At 39.2% G+C, this 16,882-nt stretch overlaps 1 protein-coding gene across 1 annotated transcript in view; it reads right to left on the reverse strand.

Moving 5' to 3' along the window:
* PITPNC1 (phosphatidylinositol transfer protein cytoplasmic 1) overlaps positions 1 to 16,882 on the reverse strand; it is a 42,289-nt gene that overhangs the window by 23,715 nt on the left and 1,692 nt on the right. The window contains exons 2-4 of the mRNA XM_031060929.1: positions 14,655 to 14,743; positions 14,215 to 14,222; positions 5,162 to 5,233 (exon numbers count right to left, since the gene is read on the reverse strand). Coding sequence (XP_030916789.1) covers positions 5,162 to 5,233; positions 14,215 to 14,222; positions 14,655 to 14,743 — 169 coding nt within the window. The remainder of the gene's footprint in view (positions 1 to 5,161; positions 5,234 to 14,214; positions 14,223 to 14,654; positions 14,744 to 16,882) is intronic.

Consider the following 16,882-nt stretch of genomic DNA (forward strand, 5'->3'; position numbering starts at 1 on the left):
CTTGCTCTCTGCTCCTTTTGATCTCCATGTCATGACTCCCCTATTATTCCATCGCTTATAAAATATCTCATTAAGATTTGTGCTTTCTGGACAGAGAACTGGATTTTTATGTAATTATGTCAAAGTAGCTGTGCTTCCAAGACCTCAATAGACTATAATATTTACTGGGATTAGTTTTTAAAGTCACATCCAGTTCAAGTGCCAGATTTACTGACTAACTTCAGTAGTTCATTTAGAAAAATGAAAAAGTAGAGGCACAACCACCTCACTTGTTCACACTCTGTCAGTGTGGGCCTTGTCATATGTTCTGTGATAGCCATATGTGCTTGGGACACAGGAGCTGCAGTTCAACAGAGAGAGCTCTTCCCTCAGGAGGAATTCCAGACCAACCTTTCCACTTGCTTGCCTTTATCTTTTCAGACTTTTTAGAGGGGGGAAAAGCATCATAAAATCATTGCAAATTATGGGATACTCAGTACCATCATACAGGCAAAGTCCAGGTGCAAATAAAATCACCCTAAAAGTGTCCCTTGCTCTGACTTTGCCATATTTTGAGTGATGCCCAGCAATCCTTTTGACAGTTTCCAGAATGAGATCCTGTGGTGCAGGTTAAACCAGGGCACAGCTGAATCCTTTTCAGCTGAAATCAGTGTTTCATGGCAGTTGCCTTAAATAGTGAATTTACATTTAATTTCCATGTGCTATATTCAAGTTTGTTACAACCTAGTTCCACATTACTAAGATAGGAGACAAAAATAGAGGAAAAAACTACCCTAAACTCAACCAAACTAGAAATGGATTTTCTTTTTAGCTGCCATATCTAAAATTTATTTTACTTTAGCTTCATAATCAAGATCCAGATACTGAGTTTTCCAGAGAAAAATGTTATGCTACGAAGAGCAAGGCACAGGAAATTTTACATACAGTGAATTTTCCTTATTGACAACCTTTGAATTATTTGACAAGCTGTACTTTTTTTTGTTTTGCTTTCCCCAGACACCATCAGATGGCAAAAAATCACTGCCCAAATATCAGCAGCAATTAATTCTGTGCCTAAAAAACAAAACAAAACAAATCAACAGAAATCAGTCAAACATAATGATCTTGGTGCAACAAATAGGAAAATGGAATGTCTCTGTGATTTGCCTGAGCAGTGTCTGTCCCCAGCCTGCCTTTGCAGTACCTTCACTGCCTCGCAGACATTTCCCCAGTAGCAGAGGGTGACAGGCAGGGACAGTGTGGCTCTGCCATGTGTGACATGGCTGGGCACTGATTGCAGCAGCCACTGCAGCCATATGGTGTGGCTGTAATCAACACAGCTGATTGCAATGCACAGTTGGTGCATTCCCCACGAAAAGGAAAAAGACAAAACCTGTGTCTGTGGTGCACACTGAAACAGTGAGAGGGAGATGACACTTCCACTAAATTAGTCCTTTGTGACACAAACACTGAGCAGTCAATGGACTGTTGAAAGAAAATACCTGTTCAAATAAAAAAAGAGCTTAAGGAAGTGTTCTTATGGAAAGAACACACCCAATTTATTGACACACAAGAAGTAACTCCCACCCTCCTGCCTGCATTTCTACCACTTCATTCAGAGATATCTGTAAGAATTCTGTCTGTAAGGATGTCCCTTATGTTTTAAATATTCAGTATACAGGCTTTATCTATCTATCTATCTATCTATCTATCTATCTATCTATCTATCTATCTATCTATCTATCTATCCATCTATCTATCTAATCTATCTATCTATCTATCTATCTATCTTCAAATTCCCAAAGTGCAAATTTTGCTTTGGGAGAAGGGTGTGATTACTGTGCCCTTTTGCACTGCTCAGTGCCCACTGAGGCTCTTGGCTGTAGGCACCTGCACTTCCCTCTGCCCAGCACGGCCCAATGGCAGCAGCTCAGGGCACAAAGAGAAGCAATATTTTAATGGACTCTACAGATGCCACCTCCCTTGTAATTTCCATCTCCATTCTAATTTTTAAAAATTCCATTTTGTAATTTAAAATAAAAGTAAAATCTAAATAAAATTTCTCTTTAAGAAGTTGATTTTTAATTTAAAAGATCTGCAAGAGGAAATAGTGACTGGCCTGACTCACTGGTCCAGTTTCTGACAGTGTTAATGAAGCTGTAAAGCTACAAGGTAGCAAGGACAATATTTGATGTACTCACATGCTCATCCAACACTGGCTCTGTTTTTCTAAGAATAGAGTTGCCATGGAACAACTACATGAGATACATTAAAATCAGCTGCTCTGAGCACTGAAATCACAGCTCAGTGGATTTATGGTTCTGCACTACTACACAAGGTTGCCTAAATAAAGACATTTATTGTCCATTGTTCTTTCTGTCAGTGTTTATATTTGTGCAAATCAACCGCAAAGTTTAACAGATTGGAACAAGAATGCTTTAACACATTTAAAATAAATTAAAATGAATTCTAAGACATAGAAAAATCAGATTCCAGAGCAGATACCATCTTTCACTAGTATTACTACTATCTTCTGTCATGCCAAATGGGAAGAAAATTCAGTAGGAACTTTGCATCAAGATATATTGCAATAATTAGGTAGAATTATACCAGACAACACAACACGTTAAATGAAATAATTCTAATAATATCCCAGCCTACCAAATGACAGGAACCCAAGACCATTTATATTGCTTTCTTCCATGGATCAGTGGAATTAGTTTTAGTATCCTTATGTCCAAGTATTGCTTTTCACAATCAATACCTACTTTATCAGGCAGGATGGAAATGAAGAATAGATCAGAGTGCAAAGATTTAAAAAAATCTCTATGATCTAAAAAAATACATTGAGAAATAGCTGAGTTAAAATCAGATTTGTATTATTGCCCTCATTACTGTAACATTAATATTCATTCAGTCTATTTTGCATTACAACTGCAAAATTTAGAGAAGTTTTTTTTGGATTCATTATTTCTTCATCAGATAAGGCTGATAGTTGCAATGAAGGAAAATACAGTGTATCTATGGAAATCTATAGGAATGGGTGCTATGTTTCCTGTTGTTTTCTACTCAGACAAACAGTGACATTTAATCTAAACGAGTCTGACACAAAGGAGAAATGCACTTTGCAAGTCCTTAAGGGAGGTTTAAGCCTGCCCATTGAGCAATGGAAATGAGGTTGACTCCTGCTCCTAGTTCCAAGGTGTTTGGATTAACAGAAGCCTCTCCATATTTAGGAACCTTCCAGCATTTCAGTGCTGTACCAGCCATGTCTGTGGTCCCAGATAAAGGTCATGGGAGCACAAAAATGTAGATCTTCCATTGGTTTACTGTGTTCCCACCAGGGAACAGCACAGCTCTCAGAATTACAAAATCAGGGAAATTAGGGCTGGAGTGCAACCCTCTAATTCAGCGGCTCTTTCTCCTCCTCAGTTCAAGCAGGGGTCAGTGAAATCTCTTAATCTAGGCAAACACTGGCTTAGTCTGTGACTCAGGTGCTGCAATAGAAAGGTAATGTGATATTACCCCCCTGGCAGTCTGGTAAAAATGACATTGGAAGAGCTGGATTCAAGCAGAATAGAGTTTCTTTGATTTACATCACTGGAGTATCCCACCTCTGTGCCACTTTCATCTGAATTCCCTGGCTGGATACTGTTCAGGGCTTGATTCACAGTATTTTAGCCACAAGCTGACACACTGAAAGAATTCACTCTGCTTAAATAGCTCCAGTTCTTCCTCTGTCAGACAGCAGCCCAGACCATGTCTGCTCACTGCTGACATTATAATGCACCAGAAAATTAGTCTGCGCCCCCCAAAACCAAAGGTGTGGGCTTGCTCTGAATTAAAGTGCTGCCAAAAAACAGAAGTGAACATTAAAAAGTGCATAAATTACACAATGTTCATCTAGCTGGTAATGTAATACACTTCTTTTTAACTCACACACTGATCTGGCTTACAGAGGCAGCCACAGTGAGTTGTTGGTATCTGGTGGTTAATAGATGATCCCTGTCATGTTCCCAGTGGGAAAGTGTCTGCATGCCAAAAGCATTATTCCAAATTCCACCTTGTTCTTGTACATGTAATTATTCTGCCATAAGCAGTGCAACAGCTGTCAGCCTCATGAACAGGCAGCCCCAGGGGGCTGAGGGAAATGTACCTCCCACCTGGAGAACAGAACACCTTCTCTTACCAAAGCTGCTGGAGGGATACCCCAAAACACTGGAAGGCTGTGCTCAGACCTCTTAAAATCTGCTTGACTGCCTTTTTCCTTTTCAAGAATGAGTTCAGACACCCCATCATTGGGTCTCTGTTTTACAGCTCAAATTTCCTGACATTTAAACTTTTCATGCCTACAAGAAACCTCTTCCCGTAAGTCTGCAACCAATGCATACCAAAATGAAACAGGAAGAAACATATTTGTGTATGAACCCAAGGGTTCAATCTTTACATGCTGGGCTTTAGTGAAAGTTATTCTTTTTTTTTTTTTTTTGGAAGGAAAAAGCAGACTCTGCTTTGCTCTCTGCACAGCAAAGTCTGACTGACCTCCTGCCTTGGGCTCCTGAGCCTCTCTGATCAGCAGCTGCTGGCTGCTCATTCCCACCCTTCCTCTACAGAGGATTTTACACAGTTAATTGTCCTTCTCATATCTAAGTTCTAGCTCTGAAAATTTTTAACTTTGGGTAAGTGACTGCCAGAAGCATCACCTAAGTGCACAGCCATTGTTCCCCAAGCTGCTTTCTGAGATCTCTCAACTCTGACCATTGTTTAGTTTCCTGTTTGCTCTTCCTGACACCTCCTTGGAATTCAACCCCCTTTATTCAGAGATAATAATGTGAAATACAGAAAGTGGAACAAAAGCAGACCAAAAAATCCCCAGTCATCTTTTCTTTACTTTCCATAAATGTTCATCACGACTAAATTCACATATGTAAATGATGTTGTGTTTAGAGAAGGAACAAATAGAATAGAAGAGGCAGAAAGGAAGGTGTGTACACAGATCTTTCATCTCCTGGTACTTCAGAGGTAACTCCTCTGCAGCTGCTTGAGAGCAGGACACCCAGGGAGGGGCGAAGGCACAGGTTTGATGGGGCCTTTTTCCCAAACTGAGAGACCTCCAGGCCCCAGACAGACTGTGGTTAACACAGAGGATTAAATCAACTTTTGCACAAGGTGCCATACTTACACTGTCATTGCTTCCTTTGTTGTCCTCATATTTTGTCTCTATATGAATGGAGAATTTAGGCAAAAACGAACACTGCAACAAAAGAAAAATATGTTTTACACAAGAAATATGCCTTGCTTCATCAGCTGGCACATTCAGTACATCCCTTTTGGTATCACCTCTCTTATTTTTTTGAGATTACTTCAAGAAAAAATGTTCCCAGAAAGTAAACCTGAAAGGTTTGATGATTCTGGAGGGATCCAGAGATTCTATCTAAAAGTTGAAAATTATAATGAAGATATAAATAAATCAGTATAAGCAGTCTGGAATAATTAGATGCAATGGTTTTCATGCTCACTATGCCCAAGAGTATGAATGTCCTGAATGTCTTGTTAGAAATTCAATTCACTTAAGATCTTGAGAGCAACTAGATATCCCTCATTATAGACCAGTCTATCCCCATATAGAAAAACCCAAGGACACTTCACCAGATGCAGATCCTGACCAAACAGACAGCAATGTTTTCATATGTGAGGGCTTTTTCTTAATTTTCAGTGAGAAATGAATTTTAGCATAATTTCCTATTAATGAAATTATTATGGATTTCACGGATTATGAATCCCTGTGAAAATTTCTTTTTACTAAATCCAAATAAATCTTTATTAAAAAAAAAGAAAAGAAAAAAGAGGAACACACCAATGTTTTCCTGTTAAAGATTAATATTTTGTATTTACATGGGAATAAATTTATTTTTCTGAGGATTTCTTAGCTTAGTTGGCTTATGAAGACTAGAATTTGTAATACTAGGCAACATAATCCCATCATAATAAATATTTCAAATATATTTTATTTATCATTTCACAGTTCTTTCAAAGCAAGTTTTCAGACAGGCAGATAGAACAGCTGTCTAACCAGCTCTGAATGACACCAGTTCAGCATCTTCCCTATTAGTCACCAAGGCTTTCCCTGTATTAACTGCCTGTTCCTTGTGTGATGCATCACTAATCCCCTGTGGCAAATGACTCCTCCATGGGCTGTGCATCCAGGTTATACAATGAGGGTGTTTGGACACCTCAGTGCTCACACTGCTGCTGGTCCAAGTCCAGGCTTGAAAACATTCAGAGAGTTCCTCAAGGGAGGGGCTGGTGAGTAAGGGAAGAGGGGGTTTAGGAGCCAGGTGTAGTGCAACAGCTGAAATCTAAGGCAGCTCCTTGGAGACTGCAGCAAATTCATCCCTCCTTCAGTGGGTATCACCCAACAAGTCATTGTTCAGTCGTCTTCTGATACCCACTATCAATAAGCACATCTAGAATCAATCCTTGTTGAAAAAACAAGTGAGACAGATTCTTCAAAACAAGGTTCTGGCGCCATGGAAGGCAAAACCCCCTCCACACTGTTGATCTGAAGCACAGCTGCAGTTTCAGAGGGAATTATGAATAAAAGCAAATGTCAGATTTCCCTTTGACCTTGGTATTAAAGAAATGCCCGCTATTTCAATCACTGTCAGGAGGTTGCCAGCAATGAGTCAGGTCATGACACCGAAATGTCACCGTTCCATGCGCTGAACATGAGGCTGCACTGGGCTGCCTGGAGCAGCTCAACAAGCCACTGCTTGAGTCTGGCTGTTGATTCCTGTGACCCAGAAGCTAAACTCTAATTAAAACAAGAGGTCTTCTAACCTTGTATTTCAAAAAGAAGAATTAAGAAAAGACCAAGGTTCCTTAGACTAGCATAGAATGGTGCCATTTACCTCAAGCCACCTCATTAGAGAGCCACTTTCTGTAAAGCCACCCACAGGCAGCCTCCCTGGGTGTTTAGTATGAAGGAGAGAACTGTAACAACCTAATTTGAGATTATAAATGGCAACATGGGTTTACCCCAAATGAAAATTCAAATTCACCAGAAGTCCTCCACCGCAAAAGTCTCTCTCAGAAACTCAACTGGCTGGCAACCAGTGCTCCAGCAGCTGTGGGGGGTCTCACTGCCTTACAGGAACACTTAGCAGGGTCCAAGTTTTTGAACATTTCACAGAATGTGTCTCATGATTCATCAGCTGCACTCTGACTAATTGGCAGAGGGCTCTGGCAGAACCAGAAAACTGTTTATGCATCATTCAAAAGACTATTATTCATCGTGCAAAAAGTTGGGTTTTTCCCCTCAAGTGGCGGTGTATTTACTTAACTGGGGATTAAAATTGTTATGCAACAGTCAGAAACAAACTGGGGAGTGAATAGTAGGTAATAAACCTTTTAGGAGATTCTTATTTTCTTCTGAGCACCGCTCCCTTTCTGCTCTGCCTCCTCTGGGGCCTCTGTTCTTCCAGCACTGACCTGGAGGCGATCGATCCCGAGCACACACAGGAATGCACAGGGCGCTGTTTCCAGCTCTCCATTTCACTGCCTCTACAGCTTGCAAGGGTCCTCTTGAGAACAAAATAGTGGCAAATTCAAACTTTAACTTGAAATTAAACCTAAGTTCTACAGAATGATTCAAAATCTTCAGTCACAGTGTCTTTAATGATAAGGTGTCTTTGTGAAAAGCTCTCAAAGGAGGCATCTCCAGGTATTGTCACCTCCAGATTTTTTAGATGTCTTATAAACTGCTTTAAAAATCTTTATACCCTAGCACACCTGTGACACTCAAAAACAAATAAGGGGAATATTCAGGGTTTTTTTTTTGTTCTCCTAAACTTTCTATATTTGGCACCTCAATTTTGGAAGAACTAGGAGAGGTTTAAGGCTCAAGAGAGCACCAGTGCAATAACAGGAGAGTGAACCAGTAATTACCAGCATGAGCAGGGGCATTTCCATGTTAGAATGAAGGGAATGAAAGCAGCATATGGAAAGCACAGCCCCCAGTTGTGTTTGCAATTCCCTACATATAACCTCTTGAAAAACGCAAGGCCTATTTTTAGCACCATGATTGATTAGCGTTGCCATAGCAATAAGCAACACTTACAAGAACAGGGTAGAACCGAAGTGTGCCAAAACACTTGGCAAAGTCTTAAAGAGACAGTCAAACACATGCAGGGTGTGACAATCATTTAATGTCAAATTCACCTTGGTGTAGTAATTACACCTGAGGTGGCTGTGAGAGTTACTGCAATTGTCAGCAAATATCTTGGTCTGGGAGAGGCTTCTTCACCCTCTGGAACCTGCTTTGTGTGAGCAATGCCAGTTCATCAATGCTGTTGCAGCTGGTTTCATTTTCCATGTGGATTCTGCCTGCAGAATGTTCAAAGACCTGCTAGAGACCTCATCCTTGCTCTTCACCTCTCCTGTTCCTTGTGAATATTAATCCACAATCCTTGGCAGTTATTTCTGCACAGTAAAAATTAATCCCACTTTTTTTTTTTAAGCAGCAGAAGCATATTTCCCTAAATCTTAACATAAAAGCCCAGCAAGGCAGACATTTCATGCAAATGTTCTCTCTCATCTTCCACCAGTTCTCAGACTGATGATTTTTTTATATGATCACATATGCATTATTTTGACAACACAGGTGGAACTGGATTTTTAGAGAGTGATCTCCACAGAGCCTAAAGACAAAGAACAAAGTGGCTGCTACAATGAGGTGAGAGTGTTCAAGCAAATGAAATCTTTTCCATAGGGTAACTCCCATATATCACATCCTTTAAAGTCAAAGTTTTGGGCACTGTTTTGCTACTCAGGAGGTAACAACAGCATTTCTTTATTGAAGAACAAGAACCTGGGAAAGAAATGGAGCCCAAACTTTTTTGTAAGCGACAAAGGGGATGTGGGACTGTGGGGTGATGGGAGGTGGAATATTAAATATTTTTTGGAAAATGGACAATGGGGAGTTATTGACTCCCCTCAGATTGCTGCAGACAGAGCTGCTGTGTGATCAGGTCACCCAGGCACAAACCAGCATCAATCAGGGTGACAAGGTTGGAAGAGAATAGACGGAAAGGGCTGGGCAGGGTGATGGCATTTGGAAGATGTGACTCAGAGAGAGGGAGGAGAATTTGGAAAGCAAGATAAGCACAGGAAGGTGGCAAACAGCAAACAAAAGTGCTGTTGAGTGGAAAGAAAAAGAACAATGCAAAAACAGGGCTTAAAAATAAACAAGGGAGCAAAGCTCTCATAAACAAGGCAAGGAAGAAAACCATTGTTTGTATTGTATACAATAACCTGGAGATGGAATGATGAGTAACAAGTTGCCTCCAACTGCTATAAAATTCTTATCTCTGGCTTTGCCTTCCCTCAGGATCTCTTTCTTTGATACATGGGAACAGTAACCTGCTTATTGAAGAAGAAATGAAGTGAAAAGCAGCGTGCACAAGTGGAAATGACAGTCTCATCTATCAGAGAGGGGGCTGGATTGCTTTGGAATAAGGCAGTGCTGGAAAAAGGGGAATTCTCCCAAGCACTGTGAGTTACTTGTTTCAAAGGGATTAAGCTATTAAATGAGAAAATGGGTTTGGAACTCTCTAAAAAAATGTATTATTTTTTTCTTGTAAATACTACAGAGGTCCTTCCTTTTGCTGGAACCTCTACTAAGGGAAATAAATCTGTGTTTTCCCAGGACAATGGCATCAGTGAGCCTGTTTTCTGAGCTGGGGGGATAAGATGGGAGGATGCTGGTAGTAACTTTGCATTAGGCTCTAATCCTGCAGTATGGATTCTTTGTACTGCATTTTTGATGCAGACTTTTCAAATCCTCAACCTGCAGCAAAGTTTCAGCCTTGAAGAGTGAGGGGTTAGATCCAAATTTCAAGGGCTGGTAATCAGATAAGGAGAACACAGGAAAAAACTACAGCAATGTTTATCTGAAGCAACTGTTTTCCTTCTCAAGTCATCTCATTATAAAAATAACAATACAAAAACATTCCTTCCAGATAATTTACTTCATGGATAAACCAGCAGCTAAGTGAAGCACAAAACATGCCTGTTCTCAAAAGTAATCAGAAACCAGCAGGTCAGTAATGGACCATTTAGCAACTCTCACTCTGGGGCCTTGACACATACCAGATGACATAATTTTATTTTCCTCAGTCATTTGCTGTAGAAGAATAAATGTCATTGTGATAATTCATCAAAGGAATTGTTGTCTCCTGCTTTCTGTTCCATAACTGATTTTCATATATATTCTGGGTTTATATTCTATTCATCAGGATGTTTGGGACTTTGGCATGTTGAAGGAATGCTCCTCCTCCTTGTACAAACCAAACAATGCCATTTTAATGTTTGTTTTGTCTATATAATTGTGAAACTAACAATTGTCCATAAATTATGCACAAAAAAATTCTCCAGCTGTTTTTAAATTTCAGCCCCAGAACTGAAATATTGCTAGCACCACCAAAGCCATTCAGGTCAGGCAAATCTGTTTGAACTGATCCCTGGTAAACACTTGAACTACACCTTCAAACCCAGAAGAGTTTGCTTAAATTCTTTTTGTATTTTTCCTAACCACTTTCTACTACAGCTTGAGAGCAAACTTTGGCTCATTTTCAGTGTTCTTTGATCATATGAAGATTTTGTACCATGGTTTAGTCACCAAACATGATCTGATTGTTTGTTTGCTTGAGGCTCCTCTCTTTTTTTGTCCAGAATCTCCACTGTCACTTGAGCAGGTCAAATGGATATTTGCTCTGTGCTATTTATTTTTTAACACTATCCCAATGCAGGTAAAGAAACTTAGTTCTATGCATTTCTTCTTCGTTTGGTTTGCAGTAGACACAAGTTTGCTTTCTAGTTAATTATTTCTAATCTTGTTGGGCAACCTCAGAAATAAAAATAACAAAGCCTTCTGAAAGTTCAGTTGTTCTTGCCACTGTGAATAGCATAAATATTTTCCACTAAAGATACATATTTGCGAAGGCTGTGATAGGCTGGCACACAAGGGGTTGTTGAGAGTTACAAGACATCTTGTCTCCATCCTCCAGGAGAAAAAGGCCCCAGGCCCTGACTAGCAAAGGAATTCTTTCCAAAGCCAGCAGCTAGCAGCACCCATTGCCCAGGAGCAGGTGTAGCTGGGCAGGAGGCACCTCACCACACCCAAGTCCTGGAATTGCTTAAGGAGTAGAATCCATTGGAATTACTCCTATAGGGCTGCATTTCTGCTGCACCTAAATCACAGGTTTATTATCTTAACATCAACCTAATCAGAATATAAATGGATTTGTAGATAAAACCTAAACATGTATTTTAGCAAGATATCAGGTTTCTAATGACAAGATCAAAACCAAAGCAGCTCCAGTGTCTGTCTTGAAGACATTTCCTCACGTACAGGTCTGAAGTAACACCCCAGCCACTAAAACTTTGAACTTTACAGGAATATCTTATTCCCTAAATAGTACTCTCAAATCTGGATGACTTCCTTTGGCTTCAGCTTTGACAGTATTTTTTGACTTCCTCCTCCCTCTCCATGTAAGCAGGAAGCTTTCAAGGATTAGCTCCAGCTCTGATACAGCATTTCTTGGGACAGTCCCCATGTGTCACCTTCCTGAGAGGAAATCTTTTGTATGGCAGCTTGAACCAGGTGCATTTGCAAATGCTCTCCTGATGTGACCCTACAGCACAAATTGCACCTCACAAAAGCATCACTTGTGCAATAGTTCTGTTAAACTCATTACCTCAAGTGTGGCTTTTGTTTTACATGTTGTTAACATGGTTGTCAATACCCAGTAGCAGATGTGGTGTTTGCTGCCAGATTTAGGGGGTTGCTGTGTAACAAATACCATTGCTTAAAGCAGATGCCATCATAACTGGATCCAGATTACAGAGGACTAACATCATGACAGTGTAATTTCCATTCCTGTTTTCATGCATCCAATTGCTCTTGGCTTTTTATACAACCATGGCACAGAACAATATTCTGAAAATTATTTTTCAATGCCTGATGAGCATTTTTTCTTAGGTGTCCTAATTTCAGGTCTTTAAGAAGGCTGTATTTATGAATTCCATAATATTCACAGGAGAATCAGATTGATGAAATTATTCCATACTGCATTTCTAAATGCCAGAGTATGGGTTTGAATTCTATTTCTCAACAGCTTACATATTTTGCAACTGAAAAACCTTAAGACTATCAGTAAGGTTCAGTCTGCTGTTCACATCCTCTTCCAAAGCACTAACACACACTGAAATAACATGCTGAGCCTTTAAGGTCCTTCTCTTTATTTAGAGTGGAATTTACAAGGTTAATAAGGTGTGAACATGCCACAGAGCAGTACGTACTTGACTCGATAAGATTATGCTTTATTTATCCAATTATTGGCCTGCCTTTAGAATGAGTTTTCCTTGAAATGAAGCTCAATTTGACTCTCATCATTTCCCACAGACCCTTCAGAAATAATTTATGATCTTTAAGAAAAGGATTTCCAAGCTATCTTACATATTTTGGGCAATGTCTGTGGGCTTATTCTTTCTTTCAGAATTCTCTAATGAATACAGAAGATCAAATTTAGAGAAATATTCCAGACAAGGATAGCAATTATTCCCAGTGGTATGTTTAACATTTTTGTTCTAGATTCAACAGTTGGAGGCAAAGGCACTGTCTCTGTTTTCCATGAAGATAAATTCATAGCCTATCAGCTCCATTAATACATATTTTTGATTTTTGTCTGAAGTACAGTTTCCCTTATCTCCTCCCAGTACTTCTAGTTCTGTTTCCTTGCACCATGGTAATTAGTCCCCCGCTCCCCTAGGCAGTTACACTGTCACTTAGTGATTGTTTTGCCTACCTTCTAAATTTCTGGACTGATTTAATTTTTCTTTACATGTCTCTTCAACACTGCAATCACTTCTGCTGATGCTCTGGAACATTTCTGTAGCTGTACCTTCCTCCAGCCTGCACCAGGTGTTGTTTCACCAGATCAGACAGAGATCACCTCCTGATTCAGATTCTCTGAGTACAGCACTGCTGTTTGGCTTTAATAATGTATTGCATTTCAAATTTAGACACATATTTCTGTCTGCCACCACCCTTTGCATCATCCCCACTTGTCTCTCTCAGTTAAAGAAAAAAAATCACATTAAAAGATTCAAATTTACTTTCAGTTAAAGAAAAAAATTTACCATGGAGAGATATCAGTGCAACACAGCAAATGTCAACTTTCCAGCCTAAAACTAAATATGCTATCAAAGGTAAGCCTTAATTAATGTGAACTCTGACAGACCCTACCAAAAATCTCTTCTGGCAAAACCAGCTGAGAATCTGTCCCTCATCACTGCTGTCCATTCTGGGACATTTAAAATCAAATGAATATTCTAAGTACCTCTAGCACATATTGGAAAGCACAGTTTGTTGCTTTGGGTTTTCAAACCTGGCTATCACAGCTGCAACTCTTGGTCTCTAGCTTTCAGATCTGAGCCTTTAAATCTCTTTATTTTTTTCTTTTTATCACACTAATTTTTTTTCCTCTGTGCTTTATGAGTTTTAAAAAATCTTCACAAACATTTTGAGCACTGCAGAATTAAGAGAAACATCTGCATTATGTTTTACCTGCAGTCAGACGTTCAAGGTAAATCAAAGCAGGAGTTTCTGAAAGGTTCCTTCACCTGGAACCTCCTCACCTTCCAAAGGCTGCTGGAAACATTGCTATTATTGAGGCCAGCATATTTAAACAATTTTTCTCATGATTTATGTGCTATATTTTGCCTTAGCTAGGCGAGAGGGAATAGATGATTTTTCTGGGCACTGTGCCCAGATTATCTTTAATTTTATCTACAGATTGTACAGTTTCCCAGATACTATACCAGAGATGAGCATTTTATAACTTAATAAACCAATAAATAAAATCTGTTCTCATGTCTCCATGTAACAACTGGAACCTTAAAAGCCTCACCCTTTTTAATAGAAGGTTCTCTCTTAGAGTCAGTAAGTAAAAACACATCAAATTATTTTGAGGTGATAAAGAAAAATAATTTATAGGATCCCCTTAGAATTACTTCAAATTTCCCTTTAAATTGCTTAAACAAATAACTAAAATAAGGTTTCAGTATTGAATGCATTATAAATAAGTTATATTTAGAAGAGATCTGATTGGATTTTACTACTATATTTTACATCAATTTTCTATTTTTGGAATAAAAAGAGGAAGAAAAACTTACTGTGTATTCTGATTTCCAATTGTCCATTTGTAAAAAAAAGAAAGAAGAGGGAAAAGAAAAAAAAAGAGAAATATGAAATAAAACAATGATGCAAGATCCTTACAGTAAATACACATTAATAATAAAAATGATTGTGTCAGATAGTCTGCAAATTTATATTTGACTTAAGTCTAAGGGACAATAAAAGACACATGTCAGACAGAATCCAAGCACCTGATGTTTTCTGGGAAGAAATTGCTTAGATATAACACTCTAGTTTTTAACTATATAATCTTAATTTCCTGATACCAGTAAATATAAGGTGAAAAATATATCCAGTTCAAGAGGAGTTGTTAAAGAGACTTGGTGCTTGTAGTTCAATGTATAACTTGGAGCTTCTGAAGACAAACTAAACTATCCCCCAACCAGAAAGCAGCAATCATTTCTGCCACATTCCTTACCTGTGATTGTGTAAGGATAATAATTCCAGGCCTTCTCTGTAACATAAAATATTTTGGGAACAACTGCTCTAGCCCAGCTAGGCAGCTTGCTGAAAGTAAAAAGAAAATATAAAATTAGAATATCTTATGACTTATGACTTATGTTATTAGAATATATTATGACTTAGAATATACTATGACTATTTCTACGCGTATTGTAGAAATAAAGATACTTCCAAACATGCCCATTATTTGTGAGGTGTTTGAGGGAGACAGCAACACCCAGACTCCTCAGGAGCATTTTCATTTTCTGCCTCAGCTGTGCTCCCCTCTCAGAGGGAGCAGATCGGGGCCAGAGCAACAACCTTGGAGTGGGCTGAACCAAGGCTGCTCGTTTTGGGGATTCATGGCCTGGGACCTTTGGCCACACTCAACACGTGAGGCCAAACAAGGTGTCCCGGTGGCACCGTGTGCTCAGCCACAGGGAGGCACTCTCCAACAAGAGGTCAGGAGGAAATGTGGGATTTCAGTCCACTTCGATCCTGAATCCATTATTTCCTCTTACAGATTCTTTTTTCTTCCTTCATGTTGTCTGCCAGCACTGAAACCCTCGTGCTCAGCTCACCTGGCACGCAGCTGTTCCCACACTACCAACAGCAATTCCTGAGTAGGAAGCTTTTGTATTAAAATTAACAGATCACTCAAAACACCTCGTGATGCTGGTAGGCAGCATTAGTCCCATTTTGCTGATGGGAAGAGTAAATAACAAAAGGGAAGAGAATTAATGGAACTGACATTACAGCTCAGAGCTCATTCTGTCAAGAAAACTCACCAGTGCAGTGGTGCAAAGGCAGCAGAATCAGAAATCAAAGACATAGATACACCATTGGAAGGGATCATTAAAGGGGAATTGAATAATACTGTGGAAGGGTGGCACCATTTTTTTACCCCAGCTCTTGGATTTGTCATTTCCAGCATTCTGGTCACAGAGGGTACCAAAAACTGATGAAAAAAAGAAATATTCAAAAAGGCAAGTTCACTCTAATTCATCTTTCAACCCTCTCTTAATGACTTCAGTTATAAGCACTGAGGCTGCCAGGAACAAAAGATGCAGAACTAGTTATTCCAAGGACAGCAGACCTTGGACACCACAAACATCCCTGTGCTTGGGGGACTCAGTTCAAATGTGTTGGTCTGGCAAAACATTGAGCTGAGCACTCAGGCCAAGACTGAATCTGTGCTGAACTGCAGGAGATGCTTCCAAACCTCAGTTTCCCCAGTATAAATGTTTGAAATAGTTCTGTTTAGATAACTGTGTGCAGGAAGTAAATTAACTTTCCATATTAGCAAAATTCTGAAGAAAATACATTTGGGATCATTAAGGCTTATTTAACCATGATCTGGCTACATATAAATATTTTATTTGTCCAGAGGCAAAATGCAGATGTTAGTACATTACCTACAGATTCAAAGCCAAGTGCATTGACTTTTGCTCTTTGATGACATTGCTCAAAACTGGATTATTTTCTTTACACAAACCTTTCTTGTGTACAGACTTTTAAGCAGTATTTTACATCCTGCATAATAGACTTCTCTGTATCAGATCTTCTGTTTATTTTGTCAGCCTCTGTCAGTGTTTTCATGAATGTTTCCCTTACCCCTGCTAAACTTTGCTGTGATGCCTAAATTATAAATACCAGAGGATGCAGACTTTCAGCTTCTGAAAACATTGCTCCAGCAGGAGAGAAGAGGCAATAAACAATTCTAAATATAACTAAGGTTATACTGACACCAGAAAATATACATCTGCTCATTTTGCACTTTTTTTGGTTATTGTTATTTTTAGCGTATTTGCCTGTCTACCTATCTTCACCAGTACAGAATATCCTGAAAAAAATAACTTTATGAGCAAAACACAGATTATACTCAGAATTGCTAGCAAGTCCCACTCACAGACACACAAATGAATTCTTCCAAGGTCCACTCCAAGAAAAGATAATATCTCTATTTCAGCAGCACAGGTATGAGGATCACATTAGCTTTTTTTTTTCTTTTCTTTATTTCTCCTCTATCCAGATGAAGTTCAGTCACAAATTTCTTTAAGAGATATCAGTTCAGATCAAAATAGAGCAAAGCAAAGTTTGTTAGGGCAGCGGACCCAGGAAAAAGAAAAGCTGAGGGAGAGAACTGTGCTGGTGGAAGTTCCTCAGCAAAGCAGGCAGAGGAGAAGTTTCCAGCACATCCTGTAT

This window comes from Geospiza fortis, unplaced genomic scaffold (genome assembly GCF_000277835.1).
Source record: "Geospiza fortis unplaced genomic scaffold, GeoFor_1.0 scaffold221, whole genome shotgun sequence".
Classification (NCBI taxonomy): domain Eukaryota; kingdom Metazoa; phylum Chordata; class Aves; order Passeriformes; family Thraupidae; genus Geospiza; species Geospiza fortis.